This window comes from Sitophilus oryzae, unplaced genomic scaffold, assembly GCF_002938485.1.
Source record: "Sitophilus oryzae breed Bouriz unplaced genomic scaffold, Soryzae_2.0 scaffold_1518_pilon_pilon, whole genome shotgun sequence".
NCBI classification, from domain to species: Eukaryota; Metazoa; Arthropoda; class Insecta; order Coleoptera; family Curculionidae; genus Sitophilus; species Sitophilus oryzae.
In genome coordinates, this window is record NW_022146190.1 from 1,113,763 (window position 1) to 1,125,145 (window position 11,383).

Genomic DNA, 11,383 nt, shown 5'->3' on the forward strand with positions numbered 1-11,383 from the left:
TTTCTTCGCAGGCAGTATGTGAAAATCTTTACACATAAAAAAGTTACACGTTTGCTGAAAATTGCTAAAAATAGACGGATGTTTTATTTTTAAATTTTTGAATGAAAAAAAAACATCATAAACGTCTTGTAAAAGATCCGAACTTCAAAATAAAAAAAAAGTTTCAATATCTAAAGTGGTTCTTGAATATCGCGTGTTATGTGTTAAAAAGTTGAGTCTTTAAATTATCGCGATTACTGGCGTTTTCTCGTTATAAAAATATGGATACCTTAACGATATCCTTATAATTCCATTTCAGATGCTCAGAAACATATCTAATGATTTTATCTAGTTATCTTAAAAAAAAAGGATTTTAAAAATAAGCGGTTTGCGATCGTGATTTTACTTTACTTAATAAGGAAAGGCGTACCGGAGAAATGTGACAACGCCGCAACAGCACCCCGTCGCATTTCTCTCGCTCCGACTTAATAAGATCCCTATGCGATTTACTTCCACACATGTAAATACCTACCCAAAAGTAAGAGTTGCCAGTACTGTATACTTTACACTTTCTGTATTTTACCCCACATCACTGTCACGGCCAATGCTTACAATCTTACGAAAGCTTACAAGCGATCGACAAAAGCTTACAAATGCAAAGACACCTTTACGTCCGAATTGTTATTATTATACTGTCCTTATTTACAAATACTATTCTCCTGTGAACTTCCGGGTACACTGCACTGTATTTATTACCAAACCATAATTTCTAAATTTCCATAGTCTTGAATAATATATAGTTTTGTTTATGACGCGACCTCTGAAAACTGTGACTCCATCTCCGCTATTAGAAAATTAGACGTAACTAAAATATAATTCTGGGATCCGTTTATAGGAATATCACAACTGCCACACCTAACTCTAACACTTTGAACTATGGACTTTGAACTCTGGAGTAAGGTGGTTTGGACATCGTGCGTGGAGAGAATAGCACATCTAAAGTGACAATGGATGGGTCTTGTGATTCGATAGGACCAAAGTAGATGGGCACATTAGCACATAGAATTTTTAGATGGAGATCGTGGGAAAACAAAAGAAGTATGGGTAGACCTCAAAAGAACTGAATGGCAGACATCTATAAATACTGATATAGATAAGAACAGAACAGAGATATATTTCTGGACCTGGATCCACATTCATCGAAATAAAAAGAGGGGGTCTACATAAAGCACTTGATGAATGCACCAACAAGATTAGATGATGATTATGCTACTAAGAAGGGTAGAGTAATTTTAATAATTATAATTTTTTATATATTTTTATATTTATCAATAATTTTTTACCAAGCAGAACAAATAACAGGTCTCTGATAAAAAGAATAATCTGGTTTCTGTCCTGTCATCATATACCATATGATCGAGAAAAAAAACGGCGTCCAGTTGGCTTGGCAATGAACATCGATGATATTCGCCATATAATTTTGCAGATAAAATGACAGCGATCTTCATTTCATAGCCATCGCTGACGCCGTTTTTTTCGATCATATTGTATTTGTTTACAATATATACAATACTTGGAGAAGGACATGCATATAAAACAACATTATTTTAGGAAAAAATATTTTAATAGGTTTTAGATATTATATTCTCCTCCATATAATTTGGAGGAATATCCCCAATAAACATTGTCGTTCAATTGTTCACAAATTTAGAGTAATTTCAAAAATTGTTAATCAAGCAGAACAAATAACAGACCTCTGATGTCAGAATAATATGGTTTCCGTCCTGTTATCATATATTTATTTACAATATTTACAATACTTGGAGAAGGACATGAATATAAAACACCATTATTTTAGGAAAAATACTTTAATAGGTGGTTTTAGATATTATATACACCTCCATAGAATTTGTAGTGTTACTATCCCCAGTAACATCGTTGTCCAATTGTTCGTTCTTCTTACGCCCGAAGTCACAAATTCTATTCTCCCGTGAACTTCGGGATACACTGGACTGTATTTATTAAAATACCAAACCATCATTTCCAAATCTCCCAAGTCCTGGCTGGTTTTCTTTATGGCGTGATCTCTGAAAACTGTAACTCCGTCTCCGCCCTCAGACAGAAAACTAGACGTAACTAATGTATAATTCTGAGCTTCGTTTAATGTCTCATAAACAGGAATTTCGCAAATGCCACACCTAACTCTAACACTCTGAACTCTGGAGTAAGGTGGTTTGGACATATCCAGTTGCAGACGAATGCCGGAAACTTGTGGGAATTCTCCTTTGGAGGTTTCTCCTTCCGACCTAACCATTTGTTCGAAAGCGTAGAGTAAATTGGAACCGCTTAAAGTTAGTGTTATAACTTGGTTACCGAATGGTATAGCTCCGAGTAGATCACCGCGGGTAACGGAGTTGCCGTCAACGTCTGGTATGATGGTGTTTCTGATAGCACCTCCGTTATAGATTCCTATGGGAGCACTTGTCCATCTTTCAGTCGTTATTGACGCGACGTAAGCTACGTGAACATCAGCTATAAAATTCCCAAAGTTGCACTCTTTCTGACGGCATACGTCAGAATTACCATCTAATAAAACTTTAGAAACTCCTACTTTTTCTTTGTTTAATTCGTCTATAGCAGGCCTATAAACTTCAAGTAATTCCAAAACATCAGCTTGCTGATCTATACTGTTATCCAGGAATATCGGTTGTCCAGAAACGCCGGTTACTCTGCCGCTAGTGTCGAAAGTGACATTTAGCACACCTAAGTACTTGGTATAAGCGTAGGCTTGGACTACCGGCACTGTTTTACCCGAAGTTTGAGTTATCATTTTAGGATAAACGTCTTCTTTAGTTTCCGAATCCGGCTCTTCTCCGTTCCATAGAAAGGTGTTTGTGTGGCCTCCGATGACTATATCAACTTCCTCTACTTCTTTAGCGATTTTTTTATCTACTTCGTAACCAGAATGTCCGAGAGCTATAATGATGTTTACACCTTCATTAACAAGTCTCTTGGCTTCTTCTCTGATCGCTTCGACTTCATCGTAGAATACTACATTTCCCGTTAAAGATATTTTGATAGTTTCGGGTGTTAGATATCCTATAATTCCTACTTGGTGCCCTTGCACTTGTAATACGACGGATTTCTGTACTTTTGACAGCGAGGGTTCTTTTGTGAAATTTAGATTGGCAGCTACAAATGGCGCATCTGTTGCATCAACAAACTTCGCCAAAACCTCGGGTGTTAGGTCGAATTCATGATTTCCTACTGCCTGAAACCAAGAGTTAATTAGTATATGGCATCGAAAAAACAATTAAAACTATAATAATATAATATTTTTATTAAGAAATTTTGATATGAAACAGTCTCTCAGTTCCAAAAAATTAGCGTTTTTAACGACAAAAGAAAATAAAAAATTTTGTAGCAAAAAACTGCCCGTTAAAGAAAAGTAATATTTAGTACTTTGGTCTTAACTCGGTTATTTTGGATATATTTGAGAAACGGACAAAAAAGAGGAAATATATTTATTTTATCGAGATCTACCACCCCTGAAAATATTTGCACTTATTTGAGACTCTGTATATATGTATTATACTCAAATTTTATTGATCTGCTTATTGGGTATTTACTATTTACCCACCGCCCATCACTAGCTGTGGCTGTCTATGAATTGACACAGTGAAAAGTTATCATAACTGAATTTGTTCAAATAAAAATCCATATTATGTTTATATATTTTTAATGATAAGGTTTTTCTATTCGCTATTACATAAATTTATCGTGTTCCTACACTGTTTTAAATTTCTTTGAGATTTGGTTTTACTTGAAACTAGTAGTAGCAGCCTATGACTTTAAACGTAAAGCAACTTATACAAAATAATATATCTGGTTATATCAAGCTGTAATTTATTTTATTGTCGGCTTTGTTAAAAAAAATCAGGTCAGGGGAAAATTTGAAAAATGTGAATATTAATAATAATGATATTAATAAAATGTCTTTATTAAGGAAATAATACAAAAAAAATAAACAGGATCCGGCAATAGTGTGTCGGGCGATCTGTAGCTCCTGGAATAAAAACTTGGGAATTTTGTTTAAGTGCTACGGAAGCGCTGTGGGGCCAGTCGAGATTTTTTTTATATGGCTCGAGCCAAATAATAATTGGCTCTAGCCAGATAATAATTGGCTCGAGCCAGATAATAATTGGCTCTAGCCAGATAATAATTGGCTCGAGCCAGATAATAATTGGCTCGAGCCAGATAATAATTGGCTCGAGCCAGATAGAAACACCTGTTGTTAATTCTGGGAAGTCCCAGAACGCCTGTCGGCCGGCGTAATTTTTTAACCTGTCTGGAGTATTTGGTGTCTGGTCGCATGATAATACGCTCCGTGTTTGTGATGTGTTTGAAATAAAAAAAACAATTAATAATATTAATTTCTTTGTGGTGAACATTGTCTGATTTATAACATTTATTGATTATATCTACTGATTTGAGATGGATTTGGAAACATTCCTGATAGAACGGGGACTAGGACAAGATGTCATAGACAAGTTCAGGACTGAGAAGGTAAGTTGATAATATTGATTTACTTATTAAAGGACATTATTACTATTACTAACTGTACAGGGTGTTTTTTAACGGTACAATTAGCCTTAAATGGGAAACTATAAATGATAGGGTCATGAAAATTTGGGTTATCGACAATGATCTAACTTTTTAAAATAGTGGCGGTTCTCTACGACTTTCGGTAATATTATAGTTAATACACGTAAGTGTGTTGTAATAAATAATCATATAATCAATATTATTTTAATATTTGTGGTTTTGTGTATTAAAATATTCTGGCGTTAGAAAACAAAATAATTTTGACCGTTGGAGTACTGCAAACGTCTTTGTTTGTGAGTCGATGCACGACGTACGGCAGTTTTCTCTCTCTGTCTAACTCATCGTGCGGTAGCGACGCGACGTAAGTCGGAGTTGTATCGTATTAAGGCGGGGCTTACGCGAAATCTGGCATGAAGTCGTGGAGGCTCGGTAGGCTTCGAAGTAAAGGGGATATTCCCGATATTTCATAAGTCACATTTCGTTAAGAGGATATTTCATATGATTCATACATAGTTTTTAAAACTTTTATATGAAAATTCAAAAAACGTTTAAAACAAATTGGAAACCTTATTCAAAATTATATAACCGGTTGTATTTCAGAACACGCCACAGAAATAAAAGAATCCGAAATAAAAGAGGGCGTTATTTTATTCGGAGCAAGAAGAGAGGGGATACAACAGATATTACAGAAAAGTCTCAGTGTGCTAATTCAATTCGATATGTTAGTAATTGTTATTTTATGAAATATTAGATAAGTCCATAAACGGATTTCGCATATACAAAGCCCCAGTGTACCAATTTTTGAAAACAATAGGTTGAAAAATGTATAATAAAATTAATGAACATTTTTTTTTACTTTCACCTGGTATCTACGAAACGATTGTCGTAGATACCGTATTGTGTCTTTTTTTCTTAATTTCGTATAGTCTAACTGCTAGCAGAGTTTGTAACCTCATTTGTGAAACAACCTGTATAAAAGAGATGCATCCAGTAGAAATAATTTAATAATGCATTTATTACAGATAGACGAAGAAGTTATTAAATAAATGCCTGAAGAGGATTTGAGACAATACATTCCCCTTTATGGAGACAGAATGGCGGCTAAACAGTTTTGTAACAACCGAGAGAAGCCAAATCGAAAAATGGTACTATTAAAAAAGTTGCAAAATAAGATAAAACGAAAATCAGAGGCTTCCAACGGTGCATCTTCCGGGAATGAAGAAGACGAATCTGGAAAGAGAAAAAAATCTGGAAACTGGAGATCTACTCGTCAGGTGGAAATAGGTTGGATGTATAGTTTAGATGGTGAGAAATATAAGCAAATACGATCCCAGACTGGTGGAGGTACATGGAAAGTCTGTGCTTTGAAGACCATGAAAAAAAGTGACCTTATTCAAAAAGGAATTGAAATATTTTTTCCGGGGAATATTTCCAAAATGGGCAAATTAGAAGAATTTTCCGTTGATTTAATGGATTTTAAGTTGTCTACCATCGAAGATAATGTGACTGTCGAGGATATGTTTCGAGCAACCAAGTTTTCTAACTCAAAAGTGAGAGTTTATCTAGCTACTAAAGAAAAAATACAAACGGTTACCCGAACAGCATCAGATGAGGAAACTCAGATAAACACCGAATCATACACAGAAAATTCTCCCAACAATTCGTCGTTATCCTTTTCTCTACCATCTGTTGTACAAGTATCTGTAGAATCAAATGAACGACAGGAGCAGCTGGAGATACCAGAGATAAACAATCCATCTATGTTCTTGAATGATGCAGATCCAAATGTAGTAGTTGAATATGAAAATGATTTCACTAGGTTTTATTCTAACTATATCCCAATATACGAATTAGAACATACTTCTTCAGTATCACAGAATCAGAACGACATAACCGAAATACATAGTACATACAATACATACAATAATGCGGACTCAACTACTACAGCTCCGGAACCGGCTTTGAGTCCCATAGCTCCGGAACGCTTGGAATACAATCTCATCACTCTTCGACGTGGGTCACTTTTTGAAGACCTTCTTCAGAAATTCATGACCTTGGATAAGGACGGACTACCAATTCAAATAAAAATGAAAGGATATAATGGAGTAGAGGAGCTTGGAGAAGATATAGGAGGTGTGTTTCGCGATTCGTTATCAGCCTTTTGGTCCTGTTTTATGGACAGATGTACAGTGGGGGCAAATGTGAAGATCCCATACATACGCCACGATTTCAATGCTGAGAAGTGGGAAGCTATTGCCCTCATTCTATATAGGGGCTATAAAGAAACCAATTACTTTCCAATCGAAATTGCCAAAGTTTTTATGGAAATGGTAATTTTTGACAGACGATTGAGTGACCTAATTGAGTCATTTTTATCATATGTTAGTTCCGATGACAAATTTCTCTTAGAAAAAGCAATGTCAAAACTTGAAAATGTCGATCAAGAAGCTCTTTTAGACATCTTGTCAGATTTGGGATGTAAGACACATGCTACTGAGAGAAATATTTCTACACTACTAGAAGAGTTAGCTCACAAAGAATTGATACAAAGGGGAATGTTCGTCATTAATGCCTGGCAAAAAGTGCTTAGAAACTTTATCTCCGAAGAAAAGTTTTCAGACATCTATGGAACAAAACAGATCAATTCAAAAAATCTTTTGTCCCTATTATCTCCTACTGATCTTGATGCAGAAAAAAACACAATCTTTAACTACCTGAGAAAATTTATCAGGGAAAGTTCTGTGCTAACATTAAAACAATTGCTGAGATTTTGTACTGGAGCTGACGTCATTATAGGAAGACGTATACAAGTCAACTTCAATCAAAGATATGGTCTAGACATGGTTCCAACATCACACACATGTTCTTGTATCTTAGAGTTGCCAGTGAATTATCACGATTATCCAGAATTTCGTTCTGATTTCAGTTCAGTATTGAACAGCACTGATTGGTGCATCGATTTGATGTAATTTGTAAATTCTGGAGTGGATAAAATTCCGTTTTAACTTATGTTTACATGTAATTTTTGTTTGTTTAGTGTTAACTTTTGAACATGTACTTTCAGAAATATATTTTGTTGATGAAAAATGTACCTATTTCGGCTATTTCCTATTCAAATCTTGTTTCATACACTCGCGAATTGCGAATTTTGTGCCGATAGTCAGACAAATATAATTTTCGCGTAAAAAATATGAAATACTTACTAATGATCAATTAAAAAAAAATGGCAATTCGCGAGTATATGAAACGGGCTTAAATAGGTAGGTATTATGTTGTTTTCTTTCTGCAAATTCAGGTTTATGAACTTGTCGTATCATGTAAGTAAGTACTATCATATTATAAGAAGACTCATGATACTATCCATCAGGCACACAGCGCAGCGTCTGTAATAGCATACGAAAAATACTAGAGGTATTGTTTCATACAATCGACGCGAATTAAATCTTGATTTTCAGACAAAAAACTGTCATTTTCTGGTAAAAGCAAATAGATTGTCTAGTCTTGGGTCAATTTAAAAAAATTCGCGAGTAGGCATATGAAACATGAAACGCGGACTTTTACCTTGCGACCTTTCATCTAACTTCTTCTATTCACAACAATCCGATTCATCCAATTTGAATATTCATCCCTGCAATTATTACGGTAATTGCAATTTTGTATTCTAGTAAATTTTAAGGAAAATCCTGTCATCCATTCAAATTCTTGACATTTTGAGTGCCCTGTGCATATTTATATCAGGGTCTTCCAACAAAAGTCGGCACTATTATTGCTAACTCCGTTATTGTTGCAGATTTCGCAGATACTTAGTCGGTTAAATGGACAAACTAGTATTTTTACCGCTTATTACGATGGTGAAAACGAATTCTTGATCGAAGATCGCTTTTGCAGTTTATGACAAAATGTTTTTTTTAATGGAACACCTTGTATTCAATATTTCTAATCGATGAAAAATTTAATTCTGTACAGAAATGTCCTATAAATTTTAATTTTAAAGAAAAAATTTTGCATTGTACTTCAAGACCACTTATTCTTTTCGTAAAAAATGCACGAGAATGAGCTGATTTTTTCAGGGCGATACAGGGACATTCTCCAGTCTTCTCAACCAAAAAATATCTCACACGACACAAATATTCCTGGGTTTGGTAAATATTATTTATTATTATCAATCTATTTATTTACAAATAATTCAAAATTGAATGTTAATTAAATCTAATTAGCAAACGATAATGATACATTGTGAAGATTGTATTTTACATACTATCTAAAAGACGTAATATTTCTGTTCTCAATTTAATATACAAATTAACAGCCTGATAAGGCTCGTAACATAATGAAATATGTAGGTCTTTCATAATGATATTACACAAATCAAACACATCTTTGTCACAGGTCTCTGATTAATAAGCATTCTTCTTCGCAATTTTCTACGTCAATATTGTTTGTTTCAACAAGAAAATTGGTTGTTTCAAATAAATATGGTAGGTCATAAATAATACATGGGCGGCCGTTGGGACTCATGCTATTTCTCGATTTTCGAATCCTATGCGAATTCCACTCACACTGTACTTGATCAATCTCGTCCTGGAATTCAAAACAATGCAATTAGTAGTTATCTTATACCCACAGGGTGAAACAGCCAAATGGAAAAAAATCAATAACAAAATAAATGTTGCTCTTTTCGAAGAAACGCACGGACACGTTGATTTTTATTTTTGGTTTTTTGGTTGGCGATTTTTCCATCTTAGATTCACCTATACCTACAGGGTTGCTCAAAAATAAGTTAGAAGGACCAACTTCATTTTTTCAAAGGGAAACACCTATTATTATTGCATTTTTTAATTCTGCATCAAATTCTCAGTATTTTTATATAGTTTTAACAGTTTTTCCAAGAAAAAAAAATTGTCTTAAATATGTCACATGAAACATACATAACTAGAATTTGATGAGGAATTCAAAAATACAATCAAAACTAACTGTTCTCATTTGAAAAACTGTAAATAATTAAAGGGCAAGTGCGAGTCGGACTCGCCCACGAAGGGTTCCGTAACCCGCACCATTATCTTCCTACGGCATCCTAAAAAGCAATAAAAAAATAGGAAGAAATGGAGAACGTTTAGGAATAAAAAAGAGTTGCCATGACTAGAACTGAACCTGGCCTACTACGGCTGCAATGCATCGAGGACTTAAAACTGCTATGTATATTAGTTAAATTATAACTTAAATATTTGTTTATGAATATTTATTTTTATTCTGTTAGGATTTGTTCTATAGCGGCAACATAGATACATTATATGTGAACAATTCAACTGGCTAGCTACCACGGTTTATGAGATAGAGCCTTGTGACAGACGGACGGACAGAGAAGTCTCCTGAATAGAGTTCCGTTTTGACGGTACGGAACCCTAAAAATGAAATTAGTCCTCCTAACTTATTTTTGAGTCACCCTGTATAGATGAATCTAAGATGAAAAAATACTCAATCAAAAATAAAAATTGATGTTTCCCAGGGTTTTTTCGAAATGAGCTCCATTTATTTAATATTGCATTCACTCCATTTATTGCCTGTTCGACCCTGTATGTATTAGAAAGTATACAGTTTCATGTCATTTTCGGTAGATAAGTAGTTAGCTAATCTCATTCAATTTTTGTCACTCAAAAAATTGTTGACCATAAAAAAAAGACATTGTAATGACTACAAGAAATACTTACCTGAATAATGTTCAAAAAGCAGTACTGAATGAGCGATTTATCTAGAAATGTTCCAGAGAAATATCCATCATCCTTTATAGTTTCAAATAGATTTATCCAAAACTGAGAATTATGTTTTCTTAAAATGGACCACCATGATTCAATCCTTTGATTGGCCTGACTTGTTCCGTATAGAAAAGCTGGTCTACCAGAATTCACGTTCTGATTTGCATGACGTAAATATATCTGCATATTCTCTATATATCCATTCTCGGTTCCCATATCAGACCGAACTGTCAAAGGGCAACCTTGCAATTCTTTTACAGCTTCCAAATAGAAACCCGCTATAACCCTTGGATTATTTATAGTCGGGGATGCTTTTACCCAAATTAATTTTCTGGAAAAACCATCTATACATCCATTTACTCCTATTCCATAGGGCTTCAATTTATCATACGAATCCACATGCCAAATATAGTTTGGTCCTCTACTAGAGTACTGCCTTTTTCTCAATCTTTTTCTCTTTCATAGAGATACACCCTGAGGATCCAAAACTCCCAGCAAATTGCGAATAGTTTCCTGTTTGACTGTAAAACCAGATTGAAGGCATCGGAGATGCATCCATTTGTATCCATGTAAATAACCCGAACCGTTCAGCTCATTTTGGATAAACTGCTGCAACGTATTTATTGTATATTGCTTTTTCCGAAACAAACGGAGTTTTTGAAGGTGCCTTTTCAGACTTCGAAGACTCATATGTATATTATATTGCGAAAGGGCATTCTAAAATCTCGAAATAGTTGAGACCCAAATGGAAGTAGTACTTGGTTAAATCATCACACAACATTTTCCGCAAGGTACACACACTTTAACTACACAATATAGGTATTTGCATACCGCACACTGACTGAGGTACATAACCTAAGATTATATTTATACTTGATAATTGGCTCGAGCCAATTGTTATCTGGCTCGAACCAATTATTATCTGGCTCGAGCCAATTATTATCTGGCTATAGCCAATTATTATTTGGCTCGAGCCAGATAAAAAAAATCTCGACTGGCCCCACAGCGCTTCCGTACATTACTATGCAAAATAATTAAAAATATTC

The 11,383-nt window shown here is 34.6% G+C and overlaps 3 protein-coding genes across 3 annotated transcripts; 1 reads left to right on the top strand and 2 right to left on the bottom strand.

The window, feature by feature from the left end:
* Positions 1 to 1,591: 1,591 nt before the first annotated feature.
* On the bottom strand, positions 1,592 to 3,256 carry LOC115878593 (protein 5NUC-like; the record flags this gene model as incomplete). Its single annotated transcript, XM_030895142.1, has 1 exon — positions 1,592 to 3,256. A coding segment is annotated over one exon (1,389 nt), but the record flags the coding sequence as incomplete, so codon positions are not given.
* An 834-nt stretch (positions 3,257 to 4,090) lies between these two features.
* LOC115878574 lies at positions 4,091 to 8,358 on the top strand. The gene is made up of 2 exons (XM_030895104.1): positions 4,091 to 4,545; positions 5,607 to 8,358. Exon 2 carries the CDS (start codon positions 5,631 to 5,633, stop codon positions 7,551 to 7,553), a length of 1,923 nt encoding a protein of 640 aa, XP_030750964.1. The 5' UTR covers positions 4,091 to 4,545; positions 5,607 to 5,630; the 3' UTR covers positions 7,554 to 8,358.
* A 164-nt stretch (positions 8,359 to 8,522) lies between these two features.
* On the bottom strand, positions 8,523 to 11,344 carry LOC115878575. Its single transcript, XM_030895105.1, has 2 exons — positions 10,293 to 11,344; positions 8,523 to 9,165 (listed from the first exon to the last, which is right to left on the bottom strand). The coding sequence occupies exons 1-2, from the start codon at positions 10,551 to 10,553 to the stop codon at positions 8,968 to 8,970; spliced, it is 459 nt and encodes a 152-aa protein (XP_030750965.1). The 5' UTR covers positions 10,554 to 11,344; the 3' UTR covers positions 8,523 to 8,967.
* Between the last annotated feature and the right edge of the window lie 39 nt (positions 11,345 to 11,383).

Coding starts and splice junctions, on each gene's coding strand:
- LOC115878575 (XM_030895105.1), bottom strand. CDS start 10,553: ATGGGAACCGAGAATGGATATATAGAGAATATGCAGATATATTTACGT. Junction 9,166..10,292: donor GCTTTTTGAACATTATTCAG/GTAAGTATTTCT, acceptor TTTGAATTCCAG/GACGAGATTGATCAAGTACA.
- LOC115878574 (XM_030895104.1), top strand. CDS start 5,631: ATGCCTGAAGAGGATTTGAGACAATACATTCCCCTTTATGGAGACAGA.